General features: G+C 38.2%; 1 protein-coding gene across 4 annotated transcripts in view; it reads left to right on the top strand.

Annotated features, from left to right (window-relative positions):
- CREBRF (CREB3 regulatory factor) overlaps nucleotides 1–23,031 on the top strand; it is a 60,899-nt gene that overhangs the window by 16,519 nt on the left and 21,349 nt on the right. For 2 of the 4 annotated variants that reach the window (XM_059417372.1, XM_059417371.1), the window contains exons 2-7: nucleotides 4,644–4,845; nucleotides 6,859–6,984; nucleotides 8,668–9,754; nucleotides 15,364–15,558; nucleotides 17,214–17,403; nucleotides 18,853–18,926. In XM_059417372.1, the coding sequence (XP_059273355.1) occupies nucleotides 4,837–4,845; nucleotides 6,859–6,984; nucleotides 8,668–9,754; nucleotides 15,364–15,558; nucleotides 17,214–17,403; nucleotides 18,853–18,926 (1,681 nt within the window). In that variant the 5' untranslated portion in view covers nucleotides 4,644–4,836. Of the gene's footprint in view, nucleotides 1–3,258; nucleotides 3,310–4,643; nucleotides 4,846–6,858; nucleotides 6,985–8,667; nucleotides 9,755–15,363; nucleotides 15,559–17,213; nucleotides 17,404–18,852; nucleotides 18,927–23,031 lie in introns of all 4 variants that reach the window. The other 2 variants (XM_059417373.1, XM_059417374.1) reach the window with 2 other exon arrangements.

Consider the following 23,031-nt stretch of genomic DNA (forward strand, 5'->3'; position numbering starts at 1 on the left):
TGCCCTGAATTGCCTATCTCTGGCAGTAAGGATGCTTTCTATCTCCCAGGTGCAGGGAGGGTACCTCTCACATGGGGAGATTTATTTCTTGGTTTCGGGATAACAGGAAAGGTCAGAATGTCTTTCTTGCACTAGCTCTTTCTTGAGTAACTTCAATTAAAAATAATATGTGAGGGTGGCATATTGGGGCAGCCTGCCCTGAACCTTATCACATTGCTTCAGAGATCTAGTTTCCTGTTAACAGTATTTTCCTGTGCCTAGGAGCTCTTGTTGAGTTGAATGAGCCCAGGTACAGAAAATCTGTTGGCAGATATTTCTGACAGACAGCAGTCTTTTCTCCCTTGAAAAACCCACAAAACTGTATTGAGAACTGGTGAGCCAGAGCTGTGGAAAAAAAGGAATTCATGGGATTCATGGGTAGCTTATTCCTACTGGGATAGGGCCCCATGTTGGGCTCTCTGCTCAGCAGGGAACCTGCATCTCCCTCTGCCTCTCCTTCTGTGCGGGCTTTCTCTCAAGTAAATAAAAATCTTTGGGGGGGTAAAAAGAATTCATAACTAGGGAAATTGATTTAGCCTTTCCTTTAGGGTATTGTGGGTTTTGTTGTTGTGTTTTTAATAACACTAGTCTTGGGATCTGCTTGAGGGCAGGGTAGAGGATTTTAGGATCAAGTAAGTTTGGGAAATCATATCTGCTCTAGTCACCTATTGGTGATTAATAATGCACATTAGCACCTAGCACCTTAAAGTTTGCAAGAAGCCTTACTAAGAGTCAGTATATCTGTTTTGTTTAATGTGGTGTTTTCCAGATCTCTTAACCCTTTTACTGAATAACCATTTAACATTCCTTAGAACAAATATTTCTTAGGGTACATATTGGGAAAGTAGACTATTGCTTTTAGTGTACATGACTTTAATATCAAAGTTTTGAATAAAATATGGGTATTCTTGAGCCCAAAGAAGTGTGAAGGCATCCTGAAGAGCAAGTTGTTAACACTTTCTTCTTGTTGTTTGGCCATCTAAATATCAGTGTACCTTTGTATTTGGGAGCGATGTATCATTATGGAAGATTCTGTGCAGTGGTAATTGCTGTAGAAACCTTTATTCTTTTTTCTTTTCCTTCCACTTTTGTTGTTCATGGTCTTTCACAGTGAATGTTTGGAGTGGTACCAGGCATTTTGGAAAATGGGTGCAAAACCTTTGAGATAAAGATAATTGGTTGTGACCTTGGGTCATTAGTTTTAGAGAATTAAAGGACCTTCTACTTCTTGGGGTAGCATTGGCCCTTCACTCATCCTGTTTGCTGCTACCTGAGAGGCTGGGAGAAGCAACTAAGGACCTTTAACTATCCCAGGAGGATGTGCTCAACTCTTCACATGGTGGATACGCTCACTTTGGGAATTGGTGTCTATAAAACATTCAGCCTTGCTGCCAATAGCTGTCATAGATGTCGAGATTCTGAGATGGATGAGCTGTGGAACAAAAGAAAGCATTGCCAAAATGTACCTATTGATAATCATCACTTTTTATTTTATTGGTACATCCTAACTTAATATCTCATTCAATTCTCATAACATCCCTTGTATAGTTAAAGGAGAATATTTGTGATTCCTCAGTAGGATGCTAGGATACAAACTTAAATAATGTGCTCAAATTCATAAGCCTGCTTAGTTTTAATTATGGGATCAAAACAGGATTCTAGGTCTCCTGTCAAGTGCTCCAAACAAGTGCTCCTTTTGCTAACTGCATTGACAACCTAGTTTTGAGGTCAAGTGTTTAAATAAAAAATAATAATAATAAAAGGTTTCTCCTACTCTGCAAAAGTAGAGTGCTCCTATGAAACCTTTCAAAAGCTGAAATGGCATAAAGTGGAGAAGCACTTACCATTAATTATGTGGAAAATTTTTTGAGCATTCCCAGGCTCAGGGTATAACCTCTCGTAGGATTTTCTGATATCTTAGGATACATCTAGCTAATGCATGCACAAAATAAATCGGTACAAAGCACAGATGTTCATAGACACAGTTCAGGCCTGTGGCAGCTTGGTGCTGCGATGCTGGGTGGTTCCTCGGGAAGGAGCTGGGCGGGGCATTTGTTCCTCTGCTTGGGATGTGTTCTGTCTCTTCAAGGGCCCCAAATACAACAAACACTTAACACTATTTTTACCTATTTTCATAAAAACAAAAATCCTCTTCGGATTTGCTTCAGTTAGCAAAAATAGGTACCAGGGTAGGTCTTTGTAAAAGTGAAGTGCTGTAACATGGACTTCAAAAAGTGGGGTTACCTCTATTTGCATTTGCATTTTATGGTTTTATGGCTTAGAAAATTCGGTGGCTAGGAAACTAGTATTATTAGTAGTATTGTGTTCTTTCTAGAAATGAGAAAAATGAGGCCTAGAAAGATTGACCTACCCAGTTTTACATAGTTTGCAAGTGAAAGCTGCGACCGAAACTTAGCTCTTTTTTGTCCAGTGTTTTCCCAGATAAACCAAGCTGTTGGTAGATGGTGTCTTTAGTTGATGGCAATAAGTATTTGTTTAATAGAACTTAATCTTTTTGCGAAGTCTTCAGCCCTGTTGCTTAATAAGAGTAAACTTAAGATTTTAGAGAGTATTAGAATTTTCTCTCATATCCAGGCTATAGACCAGGATTATACTGACCCACTTCATTGAATGCATCACTTGAATCACACACCTTTTTGGAGTTGAAGTAATAGGTCTAGAAAAGGCAGGTGACTGGGGATGCCTAGATGGCGCAGTCAGTTAAGCATCTGACTCTAGATTTTGGCTGAGGTCATGATCCCAGGGTTGCAAGATCTAGTCCCACATCGCTAAGATTCTCCTTCTTCTCGCTCTGTCACTCCCCAGCCTTAAAGGAAGGAATGAAGGGAGAAAAGGAGGGAGGGAGGAAGGGCAACTGATACTGTTTCTCACAGGAATCAAGGGAAGAATTAGGACTCAGATTGTATGTCAGCAGTAGGGTCAAGGCATGAGGCCACATAAGGAGGAACTGGACCAGAACTGGCCTTTGTCAGGAGCCTAAACTGTATCATGGGATTGAAATGCATAGTTAATTCTGTTTGTAGGCTCAGCCTGGGCACTTGATGTTTCCTAGACCAGAACTGCAAAGTGGGAATGACAGCCCACCAGAGGGGAGAGCCTAGCAAAGATCAGGAAATAAAAATGATTGTCAGTTTACCCATCTAATTATGTGGAACAGTTATTGAATCTCTTGTTGATAGTCTCTTTCTTGTTCTGCAGAGGCCTTTGAAATTGATGTAACACTCTGACCCTCCAGTCCAGATATATTAGGTATGGAGCAACTCAGCTTAAATTGGCTCTTTACATCAGTCTAAGAAAGGATATTGCAACTAGACTGAATGAGAGCAAGGTGCTGAGTGTAGGTCAGTGGTTCTCAAATTTTAGGGAAAGTCAGAATCACCTAGAGGACTTGTTTAAACACTTAACTGTGAGAAGAGTTTCTGCTTTAGTTGGTCTGGGCTAGAGTTCAAAATTTTGCAGTTGTAACACAATCCAAGTTGATACTGATTCTGCTGGTCTTGGGATCACACTTTGAGGACCACTGATGTAGAAAAAGATGATGAAGTGGGTATTGCTGTTTAGTCCCCCTCAATTAAGGCCTTTGCAGAGGAGGGAAAAGGGAATTAACATTTAAATTTAAGGCTCTACCACAATCAAGACTCTGTGGAGGTGATTTACAATCATTATTTAATCCTTGAAACCCCTCTGTGGAATATTTTCCTATTTCCCCCCAACATAAACATGTTAAAAACTTATTGGAGTAATTCCTTTTTTAACATTTTTTAAAGATTTTATTTATTTGTCAGAGAGCAAGAGAGTGAGCGCACAAGCAAGGGGAACAGCAGGCAGAGGGAGAAGCAGGCTCTCCACTGAGCAAGGAGCCTGATGGAGACTTGATCCCAGGATTCTGGGATCATGACCTGAGCCAAAGCAGACGCTTAATGGACTGAGCCACCCAGGCACCATTGTTGATTTTTATATATTCATTACTCTTTTTCTTTTTCTTTTTTTTTTAAGGTTTTTATTTATTTGTCAGAGAGACAGAGAGAGTACAAGCAGGCAGAGTGGCAGGCAGAAGCAGAGGGAGAAGCAGGGTCCCCGTGGAGCAAGGAGCCCGATGGGGGACTCAATCCCAGGATGCTGGGATCAAGACCTGAGCCGAAGGCATCCCCTTAACTGACTGAGCCACCCAGGTGTCCCTCTTGTAGATATATAACAGATATAAAATGTGGGTTAATTTTGCAGTAATGATTATTCAATACATGGAATTAAATATTGAGAATACTCTCTCATGCAGAACATAAAGTGAATGGGAGCTTTACTTTAACATTAGATACATCTTTCAGATCACAGGAAAAGATTTTGTCATGGTGGTTTTTTTTTCTTTTTTAATGTTGCCAATTGGTTATTGACCTATCCTTTTTTAGAAACAAAGAGAGGAATGGTGAATTTCAGAATAGTTGATACTAAGAAGTGACCAAATTCTTGAGATTGCAACCATTAAGCCTTACTCTTCTAAAGTGTTCTTTGTTAATGTCATTTTTGAAAGGTCAGCTTGTTTTTAATGGTGCTCAGTGAAGTTACTTTGTGTTGTTGTTTGACAGATTCACACAGAAATACTAAAAAATAAATAAAAAGCACTGATCCAAACGTTTGAATTGAAGGCATTCTGGGAAAACCTGCCTTTTATTGTGAAAATCATCTCTGATCTTGAAATTAAAAGTAAAGCTGGAAAAGAATTTACAAACGAGGAAAAAACAAAGTTTGGAATCGGACTCACAGGATCTGGGCTTGGAAATGCCTCAGGTAAATCATACAAAGCAGGTGCAAAGTTTTATATTTTCCTACTGCAGAAAGTCCATACTATTGTTTCTGTAAGTTCTCTGAATCTTAACACAGCTTGACAAACTCCCTTTTTAAGACACTTTATTTCTGATCTCAGCTAGTTTTGAATACATGTCCGTCCTTCCATTGCTTCTGTTTCCTCTTTGCTACACTTTGAAATTTAATGAGCTTGACATGGGGAAATGTGGTGAATGAAAATTTGGTTAGAAGGGGGCCAGATCTGCTGGCTTTAAGGAGGCTCACCCAACTCCCCTGAAAATTAATCTGCCACAGAAAGCCCATGTCCATCTCCTTGTCTGCTTCCTGTTTCCCAGTTATTCCTTCATTCCTTTCCATTTATGCCTTATGAATTTAAAAGTAGTTAGGAGGAAATGGTGAGAGATTTCAACCTTTTTCTTCCATATAAACACATATACTCCTCATACATATATATACTATTCACAAAAGGTTACTGAGAATGATTAGATCTATTTATATTATGGTAACTACTTTGAATTGATCAATCTCTGGTTTGAGTCAATCTCTGAAGTAAGGAAAGAAGCCCTGTTTTTCCCCACTGCACATCCAGACTTCTTCCTGTCCTCCTCCAATGGTTAGCTCTTATCCTCTTTCCTCTTTGGGTTTAGTGCTGAGGAGAAACGTAGAAATAAGGAGAGGGCAAGGACTCTTAGGTGGCTTCATGTAGAGCCAGGCAGAATTATGCCTTGAGCACAGAAAATAAGCACCTTGCTGGGATTATCCAGTGGCTCAGAGGCAGGCAGCAGAGGCAAAGAAAGGGGATTTGCTAGTTGATATTAAGAAGACCAGTGGCCTAGCTCCACCCCAATCTCCTGGCCAAGTGGATTACACATACTGATTTGGAGTTCTTTCCCATTTAGAGTTTAGTTTGCTGCTTTTGGACTACTTGAAGTTAGAGCTATAACACACTTACTTTGAGCTTACAGTCTGATAGGGTTGGGGAAAATTAGAGAAAGAAAAGACTGGATTGGGAAGTACCAGTGAAGAAAAACATGATAGGAGAGCATGTAAGAAGGCCAGTTTGTGGTAGGTAGAAGGTATATGAATAGAGAAATGTAAGCAAATAGATTAATAGAATTTTTTTTAAGTTTTAGCAAAAACTTGCAGAATAAGAACAAAAAGGCAAAGAGGGAATTTTTATTCTTTCACATCCTCTTCCTTCATCCAAGTTAGATTTCAGAGTGAGGCCTTTTACTTGTTTGGGCTGCTTTACGAGCATGGGCCCTGACTTCCTTCTGGAGTGATTTGTGTAGATGTTGAAATGGAAAAGTGGGTTGGAGAGAAAAGAAGGAGCATCAACTCTTAGTGCCAGGTCTTTTTCCCCTTATTTATTAAAGAATGACTTGTACCCTTTTCTGGGATCAGGATTAAGGCTGCTGAGCTCATGCCCAAGTTTCTGGTCTCACCAGTAAGATTTTGGGATATTTGGCTGATCCAGTATCTTCATCATCACATTCCTGGAGGCACTGGTTGCACTAAAGGTGCCCAAATTGTCCTCCAGATTGTTTGTGGAAATAAGACACTGGAGTCACTTAGGAGTACAGAATGAGACCAACTTGTTATCTCTGCAGACCCCAGGAAATAGGAGGAAGTGCTCCATATTGGGAAGATAGAAGAGGAAGTGTTGTTAGAGATGGGTTTGAAGAAATGTTATATAGCCGAATAAAAGTACTCATTAGGTAGTGAATGCCGATTCTAGTGGCTGAATAAGCTTTAGTTTTTAGAAGTTAGGTATAAGTAACAGTTGCCACTTTTTTCTATTTTTAGTGCATCTTCATTATCTTCCTAATTTAAGTTCACAATGTAATGCTAGTTAAATCTCTCAAATGTGCTAAAGAGTAGAAAATATACAGAATTGTTGTAAAACTAAGAAGTTAGTAGGTGTCTGAGTTATGGATAATAAATTGGTCTTGGAGTAGTCTTTAACTTTCTAAAGTTAAAATCACTCTGTTGTAGCCTAGTGTAAGCGGAATGGATCCGCCTTTTGGGGATGCCTTTCGAAGCCACACCTTTTCAGAGCAGACTCTGATGAGCACAGATCTCTTAGCAAACAGTTCAGATCCAGATTTCATGTATGAACTGGTAAGTAACATTTTCTTGGATTCTGCTTTAAGTTATTTGGGGTAAAAATATTGTGGTGTAGGGTTTTTTTTTTTTAATTTATAAATGCCTGAATAGAAAAAAGGATGTCAAGTTGGATTTTTTGACTGTCAGTCTAGTAATTTTAGAAGGCTTTATGAACCCATTGAAAAATAGTAAGAACAGGGAGGTGGGTGAGGGGATGGGTGAAACAGGTGAAGGAGATTAAGAGTACACTTACCATGATAAGCACTGAGTAATGTGTAGAATTGTTGGATCACTGTATTGTACACCTGAAACTAAAATAACACTATATGTTAATTATATTGGAATTTTTAAATATGCATATGATTATAAAAGTAATTATATATAAATACATGCACACACACAGAAAGTAGAAAGAGTTTATCTAAATATCTTCAAGTTCAGTTTTTGATGATGAGGATGGGAAGCTGTCTTTTTTGATATGCCGGACTGCTAAAGGACTCTTCAACTGGGATATTTAGGAATGATAACATTGAGCAAAGCATATGACACAGAGAATATGAGGTAAAAATAGCAATTCCAAGCAGTATACTTATCACTTATTCCCAAGGTAAATAGAAACCTAAGATTCCTAAGAAGAACATTTAAAAAATAATTTTAATTACATACAGCTTAAGCAACATGGAAGTATATAAAAACTGCAAGACTAAATATACAAATCTGTTAATTTACTAAAAATCATTGAATTGTACACTTAATACAGGTGAATTTTGTGGTCTGCAAACTGTACTTCTTTAAAACTCTTAGAACACAGACTCTTTAACTCTTTAACTCTTTAACACACCCATAAGCAAAAAGGAAGCAAGAAAGCTGCCACACAAATGCAAAAATCAAAACAAACTGGAAAAATGAAAATGTCCTCGTTTCCTTCCTGAACCTCCACCTTCTAAACCTTTTCCCCAAAGATAAGTACTCCTAACAGAGTCCTTCTGTTCATATATAAATACATGAGTATTTTAAGTTGGATAAGACATTCATAGATACTGTATACTGTAACTTAATCCTTTTAATGTAAAGACATCTGGTAAACAGCCTCTCTTGCTAGTACATTAGACTTTAACTTCATTCTTTTTAATGGCTGCATAGTCTCACTAACACATTTTTAAAATCCTATCTCTGTCACACTCGTGAGGAGTATTGTAGTCCCCATGCCCAAGCGTTGTTAACCAGGTCTAATCAAAGATCTTAACCTTCTGTGGTGGAATTTCAACTCCTCTTTGATTTGCTCTTTGCCTCTATATTTAAGTTCTCAGTTCAGAAGACAGGTTCTTCTGTGATGAAGGTAAGGTCTTCATTATTTGCTTTTAATTGAAGCTTGTTTCAAAGGAGATCCTCAAATTTTTCTAAGTCAAAGATCAAGAAACGTAAACCTTTTTCAGAAAGAGTGTTTGTAGTAAAGTTCAAGAGTCCTTGATATTTAGACCAGACGTAAGCCTCTCGAGGGGCATATTTTCCCTTTGTTTTCCTTGCCCAAGAAAATGATATTATATGGACTGGTAAAGTGACATGTAAAGAGCCTTTATCTTAAAACAGACCAGAGGTTAAATACTGACTTGTCATTTTGGTACATGGATGTGAGGATGGAGGTGAATACCTCTTTCCTAAAATATGGTGTGTGATTTTTTTTTTAACTTTTCTCAGGATAGAGAGATGAACTATCAACAGAATCCTAGAGACAGCTTCCTTTCTTTGGAGGATTGCAAAGACATTGAAAATCTGGAGTCTTTCACAGATGTCCTGGATAATGAGGGCGCTTTAACCTCAAACTGGGAACAGTGGGATACGTACTGTGAAGACTTAACAAAGTACACCAAGCTAACCAGCTGTGACATCTGGGGAACAAAAGAAGTGGATTACTTGGGTCTTGATGACTTTTCTAGCCCTTACCAAGATGAAGAGGTCATAAGTAAAACTCCAACTTTGGCCCAGCTTAATAGCGAGGACTCTCAGTCTGTTTCTGATTCCCTTTATTACCCTGATTCACTTTTCAGTGTCAAACAGAATCCCTTGCCCTCTTCATTCCCTAGTAAAAAGATCTCAAGCAGAGCAGCTGCCCCTGTGTGTTCTTCTAAAACTCTTCAGGCTGACGTCCCTTTGTCAGACTGTGTCCAAAAAGCAAGTAAACCCACTTCAAGCACACAGATCATGGTGAAGACCAACGTGTATCATAATGAAAAGGTGAACTTTCATGTTGAATGTAAAGACTATGTAAAAAAGGCAAAGGTAAAGATCAACCCAGTGCAGCAGAGTCGGCCCTTGTTGAGCCAGATTCACGCAGACGCAGCAAAGGAGAACACCTGCTACTGTGGTGCAGTAGCAAAGCGACCAGAGAAGAAAGGGGTGGAGCCTCTTCAGGGTCACATCACTCCAGCTTTGCCTTTTAAAGAAACCCAGGAACTGTTACTCAGTCCCCTGTCCCAGGAGGGTCCTGGGTCAATTGCAGCAGGAGAGAGTAGCAGCCTTTCTGCCAGCACATTGGTCTCAGATTCATCCCAGAAAAAAGAAGAGCACAATTACTCCCTTTTTGTCTCTGACAATTTGGGTGAACAGCCAACCAAATGCAGTCCTGAAGAAGATGAGGAAGACGAGGATGATGTTGATGATGAGGACCATGATGAAGGATTTGGTAGTGAGCACGAACTTTCTGAAAATGAGGAGGAGGAGGAGGAGGAAGAGGATTATGAAGATGACAAAGATGATGATATTAGTGACACTTTCTCTGAGCCAGGTATGGTAATGCTTGGAGGCTTACCAAACTGACCTTTCTCCTGTCTTGAGATATAGATGTTTTCTTTGCCTTAGTTTGGGGATTAAATGACTTACTATCTTGGCTCAAATAAGTAATTGCTTTTTTTCTATTCAGGCAACTCTAAAATAATCACTTTTGCTCATATAGTGATTCATAGGCTGATTCTTCGAGGGCTTCTTCTTAATTTATGTTAAGAGACTAATTTGTTACTCTCTGAGCAGCTGTGCAAAGATGCCAAGAATTGATTGATTTAAAAATATTTCTATTTATATACATGTCTCTCTATTATAGTTGAGGCAAGTTAAGAGTGCCCCAGTGGTAAACCAAGTGATAGTGCTTTATATTACTCATGCTTACAACCAACAAGACCTACTTCATGCATAATGTAAAAAAAAAGAGCTTTTTGTGTCTGTCCCATCTTTCATTCACAGTTTTTTTTCCATTTAAGAAAAATACATGCTGTAATTTAATGAACATGAAGGATACTCTGCTTTTTTTTTTTTTTTTTTAATATACACAGCACATATAAATAAAAGGAAGGAAGAAAATGAAACCTGTGGGAATTGATTCGCTTCATTCAGCATTTACATGCTTGGGCTGTTGCCACTGTTGGCTTGTGCAGTATTTATGAAAATGGTATTGCCAAGTGGCACACAGTTTAAAATGCACAAAGAAGTGAAGATCTTCAAATTTAAGCAAAAGTTGTTCTCTTCAAAAATAGTGTTGATGCTGTAACTTGTATATTAAAAAAAAACAAGTTATTTTTAAAACCTTAGAAATTGCAAGAGAGCTCTTTTGTTATAATTGCTGGAATTTCTGGCAGTATAAAGACTGGTATTTAATTTTCAGAAAGGTTTTTAAGCCATAGTAGATATATGGTATACCTGGCAAAGCACTATTATTGCTAGAAAAAAGACTGCTTTAGTGAAATCTTTCTGTTACACAAATGCTTAGATTTGTGTATTTGATACAACCAAATTTGACTCGGGTGGAGTTTCAAGTAAGGAAAAAGTACTTTAATCCAGAGGAAAAGGGCTTATGCCTTTTTTGGGTTTACTTTAGAACTCTGCATAGTCTAGATAGGACAATTATTTTTTCTACTTAGCAGGAAGGTTTTTCTCTCAACAACTTAATAAAGTTTGCTTTGAGGGGCACTTGGCTGGCTCAGTCAGTAGAGCATGTGACTCTTGATCTCAGGGTTGTGAGTTCAAGCCCCTGGTGTAGAGATTACTTAAAAAAAAAATCTTTAAAAAATCTGCTTTGAGGTGTTTCAGGAAAAGTTGTCTTTGTAGCTAGTGGTAAGTTATATAGCTTCCTCCCATGGTAAGCCCAGAGTGCTGTCTATGAGTCGTCTTCAAGGTCTGACCCATCAGCCCTATCGCTTTGAGTTCCATATTTAGGATCAGGGTAGGAGGGTAGGGGAAGGGTGAAACAAAGGGAAGATGGGTAATAACTAAGGGAAATGGAAAATGTGGAGAAGGAGTGGTTTGTCCCGGTAGATGCTTAAAGAAACATGTAAGTCAGAGGGAGTCAGTAAATCCTGCCATCACCAAGCACTATGCTGTCTACCCCACTTCTGGTTGTAGTTTTGCTCTTATCTTGTAGAGTGTTTTTACCTGGATAAGTGTGTTGAGAGATGACTAGGTCTGTGAAGAGAGATCACTTAGTAAGTTGACCCTCATTTGCATTTTGTCAACCTTTTAACTTTCATGGGTGGGAGAGGAGAACCAGTGTTATAGCTGGTGTTGTCCTGTCATGCCACATTCCCTTGCCTTGTCTTCTATAGAAGAATCCTGTTGTGTGAGCTTGTTGGTGGTAACCAGCACTACTTTGAAACAGAGATGCATTGGCTGGATAAAACTCTCTTCTTGACTCTGTTTAACAATGCTGAATGTTTGGATGGCATTTAATTCACTCCCTTCCAGTTGACTTGAAGTAAAGCCTCTTTGGTTAGTATTACTTGGACAGTTTTCACAAATGTTAATGAATGACATGATTTAACCACAAAATCAACACAATTTTGTGGTATTATTTGGGCTCTATTCATATTTGCTAATGAAAATTTCCCTTTTTCTTAGAAGAAAGAGCTAAAAAAGTGGCTTCAGGAATGCAGAACTGAATTATTGGTGGAAAGCAGGAAGAAATTCTTTGAAGCAGAAAAGTGAGGATAGTTATGGTTTCTTCAGAGTGCTAGTTTTAGAGTGGGTTGATTGGTTTAATTTGCAGCAGTTTACAAAGGCCCTTTTGTGATGACTAGCTCCCTTGATGCTGTTTCTTGGCAGTTGGCTACAACAGTGCCTGAGCCTACAAAGCTCCAGGAAAGGTGTAAAATGCAGTTTCAGTACCTCCTCTGGCCTTGCTCCAAAGTTTTAATAGAGCCTATTCTGTCACAGGCTATGACTGTTTGGGGTCATTGGGATTACGTGGTGTAATACTAAGAATTGGGCTCCCAGAATGAAAGTTTATTTTCTAATCTGTACTAAACATTTTCAAGATTGACTTTACCAATAGTCTGCACTAACCAAAGATGTATGGTTAGAATTTGACACAGTAAATGTAGCCTTTTTGACTTACATTTGATAATCATGTCAGATAAGCCCAATAGGAGCTAGACTTCTTGATTCATGGGACTTGAGTCAGTTCTAGCTCTGCCAAATCACTTAAAGCCTCCATGAGCATGTTTCTTTTTTTAAATGGGGTTAATGATACCTTTTTTACTGGGCTGTCAGAAGTCTCAAAGTATCTGTAAGTGAAATATATAAGTATATTAAATGAAAAGTAGTGTTTTGCCCAAAGTCCAGGCCACCTGAGGAGGGTTGCTAAATTGGGGAGAATATCAAAACAGTTATCAGAGGGATGGGATGCCTGAGGAAGCTGTATGTGAAAATGTTTCCTTTATGCTTTGGGTCAGGGTAGATTTAAATATGGAATACTAGCTCTTCTATTTTTTTACTGAAGTATAATTGACTTACAATATTCTCTTAGTTTCAGGTGTGCATCTTAATGACTGTGCATCATAATTACAACATGATCCCCATGATAAGTCTAGTTACTGTCGGCCACCATACAGAGGGTTGGGTTTTTTTTTTTTTTACTTATTTTTTTAAGTTTTTATTTATTTTTAGTTAAGTATGATTGGTATATAATATTAGTTTCAGTGTATAATATAGTGATTCAATATTTATGTACATTACAAAATGATCTCTACATTAAGTCTAGTTACTAACTGTTGCCGTACAAAATTATTACATTATTGACTATTTCCCAAGTTGTACTTTATATCCCATGACTGATTGGCTTTATAACTGGAAATTTATACCTCTTAATCCCCTTTACCTATTTTCCTCCTCCTTATCTTGTATATGGTTTGTTTGTTGTATTGTGGATCTGTTTCTGTTTTGGTTTGGTTATTTTGTTTTTGTGGAACACCAGTTCTTGACATTGGTAGGAAGTTGGAAGTGTTTTTGTTGGTCTATCTGCTTGTGTTGAGGTATTCCCAGCCATACTGGGTTAATTCTCTGAGCCAGTAGTTTCTTCAAACCAGTAAGTTTTTCTTGGCCTGGTGGAGCCAGGTATTTGGAAAATGACATTTCTGGTGGCACCGTGTGGCCCTTGCATCTTTCCAAAAGCTAGGTTGATCTCTGGAACAAGATGAAATCCTTAATTTGAAGTGTAGCATTGGCACAAATAAATAGGCCAAAGTCATTGTTTTATGTATCTAACACAAGTTCTAAAAATCAGACTTCTAGAAATGATGGTGTGACTTGTTCATCATTTCTTCATAAGAAACTAGAGTTCACTGTCACACTCCTTGCCATGTTGTTTTAAACTACCACATGTGCACTTTAGTGCTGTTAATACCAGCAGTTCTACAGAGAGTTCTCTTGATTGTTGCCTTTGAAGTCAATTCTGGTCTCCAAATTGATTCTTTTTTATTTTTATTTTATTTTTTTTTAAGATTTTATTTATTTATTTGACAGAGATCACAGTAGGAGAGAGGAAGGAAAGAGATCACACAGAGAGAGAAGAAGGGAAGCAGGCCCCCTGCTGAGCAGAGAGCCCGATGTGGGACTCGATCCCAGGACCCTGAGATCATGACTTGAGCCGAAGGCAGCGGCTTAACCCACTGAGCCACCTAGGCGCCCCTGATTCTTTTTTAAAAGGTTATGTTTATTGAAGTATAGGAAGTATAAATATGAAATTCGCCCTTCTCTAAGTGTACACTACTGTGAGTTTTGAAAAGTGCTTGTACTGCTGGTAACCACTACCACCCTCAAGATACAGAAGAGTTTCATCACCCCCCCCCCAATTTCCCTTGTGTTCCTTTATTTATTATTTTTAAAAGGTTTTATTTATTTATTTGACAGAGCAAACAAGCAAGAGCACAAGCAGGGGAAGCAGCAGGCAGAGGGAGAAGCAGGCTCCCCCTTGAGCAGGGCCCTGGGATCATGACCTGACCTGAAGGCAGACACTTAACCGACTCCCACCCAGGCGCCCCTGCCTTGTATTTTTTTAGAGTCAGCCCCTCCCTCCACTCCCAACTCCTGGCCCACCGCTTTCTAGTTTTGCCTGTAGTTTTGGCTTTTCCAGAATGTCATACAAATGGATCTATATTTCTGCAGATATTATCACTTTTTTAGTGTCAGTTCCAGAGAAGTCATGTTTTTAGGAGACAAAGTGGTCATTCTGCTTTGTCAGTGCTACCCAAGTTTTCCTGTCCACCTTAGTGTTCTATACATCCTACGTGGGGTCCATCTCCACTCCTCCATGTACTTAGCAGTAATGACGTGGCGTACACTAAGATGAGCATTCTCTGAGGGTATTTTAGATTTGTAAGTCATCCTGCGTGAGGTCTGACCAACAGTTCTAGCAGCTCAAAATTAATTTTTTTCTGAAACTCTCCCTTAGTAAGGAAAATAACTTCTTTTAAAAAAAAAAAAGTGAAGTAGATGCATATTGCTTCCAGTAAAATATTAAACTAGGCATATGTGTTTTTATTTGCGAGTCTGTGAGAACACTCTCATTTTTGTACTTTTACAAAAGGGGTAGGGTGGGAGGTAGGCAGAAAACCTATTCTATGGACAGGTTACTGCCTCACAAAGCTCTGGTAGGATACAATCACAGAAATGCACACACTTGTCTGTCTGGGAATGTTTTGGATGCATAAATTTTAGACGGAAGGCATTTTAAATCATAGTGTAGGGTCTTAGTACCATGATCTAATGGTGCATTTGACATTCCTAGAGCTATATTTCATTATTCTCTCAGTGAGTGCCTATTTAAAGATATTTTTAAAAGATTTCCTACACTAACTCATACGAACCAGAGAGAACTATAAGGAGGATAAACTTATAGTTACCTATGATTATTAGTCTCTGAATATTTTATGAGTTAGAGATCTCCATATTCAAAGTTATTTTATAGACCTGGTCTGTTACCTTTGATATGCCAATGATGTTTTCAGATGAAAGGAAATATATCAAGTGACAAATGGAAGAGATCTTTTTATTTGCCTTGATTGCTTTATTGAAATTTATGGGCCTTAAAAATTGGGGATGGGGGTGCTTTCCTTTTTTTTTTTTTTTAAGGCTATGAAAATGATTCTGTGGAAGACTTAAAGGAGATGACTTCAATATCCTCTCGGAAGAGAGGTAAAAGAAGGTACTTCTGGGAGTATAGTGAGCAGCTCACCCCATCACAGCAAGAGAGGATGCTAAGGCCATCTGAATGGAACCGAGACACCTTGCCAAGTAATATGTACCAGAAAAATGGCTTACATCATGGTAAGAGGGAATTGTGGTCAGACATTTCGTGTCACTAATACAGAAATCATAAACCATAATGTTCCCTTTCCATGTACCTACATACTCAGCCCTTACTAGTGAAGTGGAGAGGGGAACAGGAGAGCTGCTCTATTAGCTATCTCTGCAGAGATACTCACAAATAGCATTTACTGGTAGTGAGAGCCATCACCTAAACAGGGAGGAAGCTCTGCAGAAAGGATTTCTGGTCACTTCCTATTCTACTTACCCTGCCTGGGAAGGGACCAGGAGACTGCTGATTGAGTCCTGACCTGCCACAGTTGCAATAGACCAAAAGGGTTGGGGAGAAAGGGAATGGGCTCCAGCATCTTTCTCTTCCGTTCTTGTCCAGTCTCCAGGCTGAAATGTAAATAGGGAGATTGGAATCAATGGTGGTGGGAAGAAAAGAGGAAGCAGAGGAAAGGTAATAATTGTAGAGAAAAGAAATGGAGGGCACCTGGGTGGCTCAGTGGGTTAAGCTGCTGCCTTCAGCTCAGGTCATGATCTCAGGGTCCTGGGATCGAGTCCCGCATCAGGCTCTCTGCTCAGCAGGGAGCCTGCTTCCTCCTCTCTCTCTCTCTGCCTGCCTCTCTGCCTACTTGTGATCTCTCTCTGTCAAATAAAAAAGAAAAAAGAAAAGAAAAGAAATGGAGAGAGAAGAGTTGAATGGTAGGAGTTGGGAGAAGCTTATATAATCTTAGGCAAAGTTTACCTTGGAAGATGTAATTAAGTAGAGTTTCTTCTTTTATTTTGTATGATCCAAAATCTGTACCAAAAGGGCAGAAAGCACTAGTAAGTTTGGCACTCAATGAACAGTTTTAGTAATCTCTCATGCTACAGATGTAAGTTGCTAAGCAATTTTGTTTTGACACAGGAATTATATCAGAAGTATTTTTGTGCCTCATATTCCCTCTCCACTGGCACTCAGTCTGTACTCTACTGTTCTTAGTGAATAGACCTAGCTTTGGCCTTCACATTAGTTTTCTGCGAGAAATGAAAAGACAGGTCCAGTAAATGGTAGGCAGCACATGGCCAGTACGAGGAAAATTGTTTGGTATATTGTAGTTCAGAAGGCCAGGCCATCTCTGTTGCCTTCAGTGATAGGGCAAGACCCCCAAATCTTCTCTAATGTTATTTATCAAACTAACCAAGGAAGAGCTTTCACAAAAGGCAGTACTTACTTGTTGGCCTTTTGAGTCCAGCACCAGAGTATATGTCTGGGAAATTTTCAGTCGCAGCATCAAAACATCTTGGTTTGAGTAAAATCTGTTTCTTTTCTGGGTGTATGTTCTACCCTTGCCCTGATTTTTGGATGCAGTGAACTTGCACTCCAATCCCGAGGTTTATGATGCTTATTACCACTATGCATGTAATTAAGATTCTGTCATACCCAGGGCTAGAAACTTTAGGGTGGAGAAGGACTTGGCAGGGACTGGAGCTGTGCCATACTTCCCCAATTTCTTGGAGGCACAGGTGGGAAGGAGAGAAGGCTAGCTCTTTTAGCATATCATGCTGAGACTTCTGAAACGTGCCAGGACTTGACGGAAGGGTGAAATGTGGTTTTAATATATGGCTGTAGAATATATCTTTGGTGAAATAAAATGATCTAATTTAAACTTCTTTTAAACCATCTGTAGGGAAGTATGCAGTAAAGAAGTCACGGAGAACTGACGTAGAAGACCTGACTCCAAATCCTAAAAAACTACTCCAGATAGGCAATGAACTACGGAAACTGAATAAGGTGATTAGTGATCTGACTCCCGTCAGTGAGCTACCCTTAACAGCCCGGCCAAGGTCAAGGAAGGAAAAAAATAAGCTGGCTTCCAGGTAAATGCTAATCATGTTCACCTGTGTAAATAAAGCCTTGGTGGTGAGGTTTTAGACTTTCAGTGAGCTTTTATTAGATGATTGTCAACCATTTATTCAGAAATATGCTTTTATAAATATTATAATGAGAATATTGTAATTTTTCCTTTGAAAATAAAAGATGGTATTTATGCTTTGTTATGCTTCATAAAACCAAAAGATGGTGTTCTGCTTTTAAAGGGGAGAGGTGAATGGACTCAAGTGCATTGTATTATAAAAATGTAAAAATTTATCATAGTTTTACTTTTTCTTTGTTTTATGATAAGTCATTTTTTTAATTGGGGTATGATTTACTTGAAGTAAAATGGATGCCTTTTAATGTACACTTTTATGGGGTTTTTAAAAAAGATTTACTTAGAGAGTGAGTGCCAGTAGGGGGAGGGGCAGTGGGAGAGGGAGAGAGAGAATCCCAAGCAGACTCCGAGTTGAGCATTGGAGCCCAGTATGAGGCCTGATCTCACAACCTTGAAATTACGACCTAAGCGAAAACCAAGAGTCTGTTGCTTAACCAACTGAGCCACCCAGGCTTGTCTATGGTACACTTCTTTGGATTTTGACAAACGTATCCAATCATATACACACCACCACAATCACCAGTAATCATCCTTTAAAAAATTTTCCTCATGCCTCCTTGTAAAGGAAACTCCTTCTGTCACCCCTAATCCCTCCAACCACTGATCTGTTTTCTGTACCCAGAGTTTTGCCTTTTCTAGAGTGTCATATAGATGGAATCCTATGATACGTAGCCTTTTGACTCTGGCTTCTTTGATTTAATATGATGCATTTGAGATTCATGTTTATCCATGTTGTTGAGTAATAGTTTGTTACTTTTTATTGCTGAATAGTATTCCTTTTGGGGGATATACTACAGTGTGTCCATTCACCAGTTGAAGGATATTGGGCCAGCTTCCACTTTTTGCCAATTAAGATAAAGCCACCAGAAACATTCATTTACAGGTGTTTGTGTGAACATAAGTTTGCATTTCTCTTGGGTAAATACCCAAGAGCATATGTTTAACTTTATAAGAAATTGCCAAAATAGCTATTTCTGAAGTAATAATGTAAAATTTTTGAAAAATCACTGTTTTTCAAAGTAGCAGCATGCGGTATTTTATATCCCAATTAGCAACATGTGATGGTTCCACTTACTTTACATTCTCTTGGTATTGTCAGTTTTTGTTGTTTATTTTAGTGTATTTGTCATTATTTTTGGACGTGCTAAAATTTTCAAAAATCATTTGGATTAATGATTATATTGTGTGTTTTTTGGAAACTGAGTTCCTTGATATAAACATCAGTAGGCAGTGATTTTTGGTTGTTATTAGAAAATGTTTGACAGCAGCAAAAAGAAGTATATTCTGAATGTTCACTTAAAAAAAGAAGTGAACTAATTGCTCCTTCCTTTCACAGGGCTTGTCGATTAAAGAAAAAAGCCCAGTATGAAGCTAATAAAGTGAAATTATGGGGCCTCAACACAGAATATGGTAAACCTAAACTTTTAAGAATTTGATTAATCTCCTATTACTTTGCCGACCATTCTCTTTTTCTTTGGTTTTGTTATTTGCCTTCCCTGTATCCTGCCAAGTTTTAGGCCAGCCTCCTTTTTGTTCATTCATTCAGTAAGCTACATACTCACTCTTATTCATTCATGTTCTCCTTTTAATGAGTGTCTGTATCTGTGGCCCCCCATCCCAGATCTCCTCTCTCTCCTGAAGAGCTTCTCTGCTTGTGACCACAATAATCTCCTACTTCATTTTACAATTATGTTGCTATGTTAGCCAATTTTAGTGACTAGTGTTTATTTTAATCTCTGAGTGGATAATTTAGATGTGTATTTTACAAATTTGACTGCTCATTAGAATCATCTGTTACATGCTAAAGTACAGATTTCTAGGCTTCTCCCCAGATCCAGTGAATTGGAATCTGTGCAAGTAGAACTCAAGAGTCCATATTTTTAACACTATCCCCATATTACACTTGGGCAACTATCTTAGCACTTACTTGGTAACTGTTGGTTTAGCTCGGTACCACCCAGTCTATCACAACATGGCACATGTAAAAATTATCATCACTGAGGTATCTTGGAATTTATCAGAGTAGGCTGCTCATGGGAAGGGAGGCCCCTGTGGGCTGAGAGGATTAGCATCTCAAACCCCTGGAACCCTTTTACTGTACACTAGAGGTTTGGAAAGCTCTGGTTTTGATCTTCTGTACTAAGAACCACCTTTCCTTTCCTCCTCGATCTCTTACTACTCCTTAAGCCTGGTGTCATAAGAGTTCATATGTTCTTTTGCCTCTAAAACTGTCTTATTCACTGTATAGCTCTTGGGTTAAGTTGTATCTGAAAGTGGATAAGTGGTAAAATGGTAAGTTACTATTTGTTTCCAGAGACTTTCTGAAGTCCAGCGCGACATCTGGCACATAGGTGCTCAGTAAACTTTGTGCAGTTTTCTTAATTTGTATCTTGATTATCTTGTTTCCATTTGTGAGGGCAGAAAGAGAATTTCCTATTGTGAAGTTTACAACTTGTGAAATGAGCTGATGGTTTTATATATTAATGGCCACTCAGGAACTTTAATCAGGTAAATGCAAGGTAAAACAATAGTTGGTTTGTGGCAAGGAAATCTACCCATTTTCCTATTATTCTTTCTTGCTGTTGAAGCATTCTGACCTTGAGCTCTGTGAGTATATATACACATAATGATTACAATATCATATGCATTCATATTCTCTTTTAGAACCAGATGACTTGGGCTCCAGGGCGATGTTGTGGGCCATTGGGAGCCTTCTGGATTTGTGTTTCCTTGGACAGTTGTAGGCATCTGTATGTGTTTTGTTCAGTTAACGTATTTATCCATAATTATGTATATATGTATATCCATAATTATTTTTAGTCAGATATTTTTGCATTTGTCTGCTAATGCACAGTCCCTCACACATGCTTTGGTCTGTGATGTAAATATATTCTGGGTTAGGGAACACCTGGGAAGTTGGTAATGTCCAGAAGTATGGGTACTTCTGGATGTGTTGTTCTATCTCAAATTGAGTTATGGTAGCTGTCTTAAATTTTTCTTGTTTCTAAAGCTGACTTTTAAAGCATCTTATATTTTCATGTAGGAAAAGGCCTGTCTTTAAAAGGTACCATTTTCTTCTCAATTAGCATGAAGGAGGACGGACTCTTATCATTAATTTCTCTTCCACTTCTGTCTTACTAGCTTCTCTTCTCCAGTTTCTGGGAAAGAACAGCCAGCCTTAACTATTGTTTTAGAAGTCATTTCAAAACCTATGAGATGCTCTTGTGCAGTTTGGCATGTGTAGTTTGAAAAATCTTCCTAGAGTTTCTGGTACATTTCTCAAGAGAATGGTGTCCTCGATTCCTTGAAATATCTGTCAGATGGCCTGTTACTGTTTTGTGGAACACTTATTATCCACTACCCGCCTATTAACCCAATAGTTTCTGGAATTTGTAACTCACAGGTCAGTGACATTTGAAAAAGAATTTGGAACTTGATAACTATAGGGTTGTGAACTTTGTATTTTGCCAGGTGAAGACATTAAAAAGAACATCATCTACAACTACTATGATTTCATACAAGGAAGGATGTTTTAGCACTAAAAAATTGAGACAAATAATCTCAGAATGAAATAAACTTTATGAAAAATTTACTCTATTATCCTTATCCTTTTTATTTATTTATATTCTGAAGGTCTTAGTTACTCTGCATTATATGTTTTGTACTGCATAGAATTAAGCACAACATGATACCCTGCCTTTCTAATCCTTTTATTTTAGGATTAAAGAGTTTGTATCCCTTAAGATGTTAAAATGGAATTTACCTGGCATTTAGAGGGTGAAGGATTAACAGTATGTAAACACAGGAGTTAATGCATTCATCATCATTTATGCTAAAGATTAAGTGCCCAAGTAAATATAAAAGACCACACTGAGAAGGGACATCCCTAAGACATCCCCAATTGGAAAATGAACCAAGTCATGGAAAACTGGGGTAACCCAAGAGCTACCAAAGAGCAAAAATTTTTAATTCTGATGAACTCCAGTTTGCCAGGCTTTCCTTTTATATTTCATAGTTTTAGTGTTCTTAAAAACTTTGCCAACTCCAAAATGCAAATACTATTTTGTATGTTTTCTCCCAGAGTTCATATAGTTTCAGGTTTTACATTTAGGTTTATGATCCATTTTAGGTTAATTTTTATTTATGGTATGGGTTGAGAATTGATGTTCATTTTTTTCCCATATGACTATCCAGTTGATCAAACACCATTCATTAAAAAGATCTTCCTTTTCCTGTTCAATTGTTTTTTCACCTTTGTCAAATCAGTTGACCCTAAACATATGAGTCTACTTCTGGACTCTGTGTTCTGTTCCACTGATCATTTGTCTACCTTTATGTGGGTACAAACTGTTTTGATTACTGTAGTTTTATAGTAAATCTTAAGTCAGGTAAGTAGAAGTTCTTGTTAGTCCTACAATTTTGTTTTTTCAGAGTTGCATTGGCTATGCTAGGTCATACATGACCATATACATTTTGGAATCACTTTTTACAAAAAAGCTTACTGAAATTCAGATCAATTTGGAGAGAATACCATTTCAACAAAATGTAGTCTTCTAATCCATGAACTTGGTATTTCTTTACATTTGTTAATTTGCCTTTAATTTCTCTGTGCCTTGTTTTATAGTTTTAAGTGTTAGAATGCTTAACATCTTTTGTTAGATCTATTCCTGGGCGTTTTATTATTTTTTTTGGTGCGCTGTAATTGGAATTATTTTTGAAATTTTATTTTTAAACTTTGCTGCTAATATATAAAATGGATTTTTACATATTATTATCGTATCCCATTATCTTGCTAAATTTGTTTATTAGTTCCTGTGGTAGGCGTATAGATGCCCTGGATTTTCTGTTTAAGCAGTCATCATCTGCAAATAGGGATGGCTTTATTTCTTTTCTGATACTAATGCCTTTGCAAACAAGGCAATTACCATGTCCATTCAATGTCCTAGATATTACAGTAAGGCAAGAAAAATAAATAAGTCTTGGATGTGGGGTACTTTTCACCTTAAAGTATGATGTTGGCAGTAGGCTTTTTTGTAAGATGAGATGCCCTCTATCACTAAGTTCTCCCCCCCTTTTTTTTTGTAGTTTCATTTATCACAAATGGGTGTTGAGTATTGTCATATGGTCTTTTTTGCATCTGTTGGAGCAGTCATGTTCTCCTTTATTCGGGTAATAGAGCACATATTTACCTCTTAATATGGTAAATTACATTAACTGATTTTTTTAAAAAAGATTTATTTATTTACTTATTTGACAGGCAGAGATCACAAGTAGGCAGAGAGGCAGGCAGAGAGAGAGAGAGAGGTGGAAGCAGGCTCCCTGCCGAGCAGAGAGCCCAACACGGGGCTCAATCCCAGGATCCTGGGATCACGACCTGAGCTGGAGGCAGAGGCTTTAACACACTGAGCCACCCATGTGCCCCACATTAACTGATTTTTGAATATTAAACCAACCTTGCATTCTTGGAATAAACTCTACTTGGTTGTGATATATTGTCCTTTTTATATTAGAGTCT

This window comes from Mustela nigripes, chromosome 12 (genome assembly GCF_022355385.1).
Source record: "Mustela nigripes isolate SB6536 chromosome 12, MUSNIG.SB6536, whole genome shotgun sequence".
NCBI classification, from domain to species: domain Eukaryota; kingdom Metazoa; phylum Chordata; class Mammalia; order Carnivora; family Mustelidae; genus Mustela; species Mustela nigripes.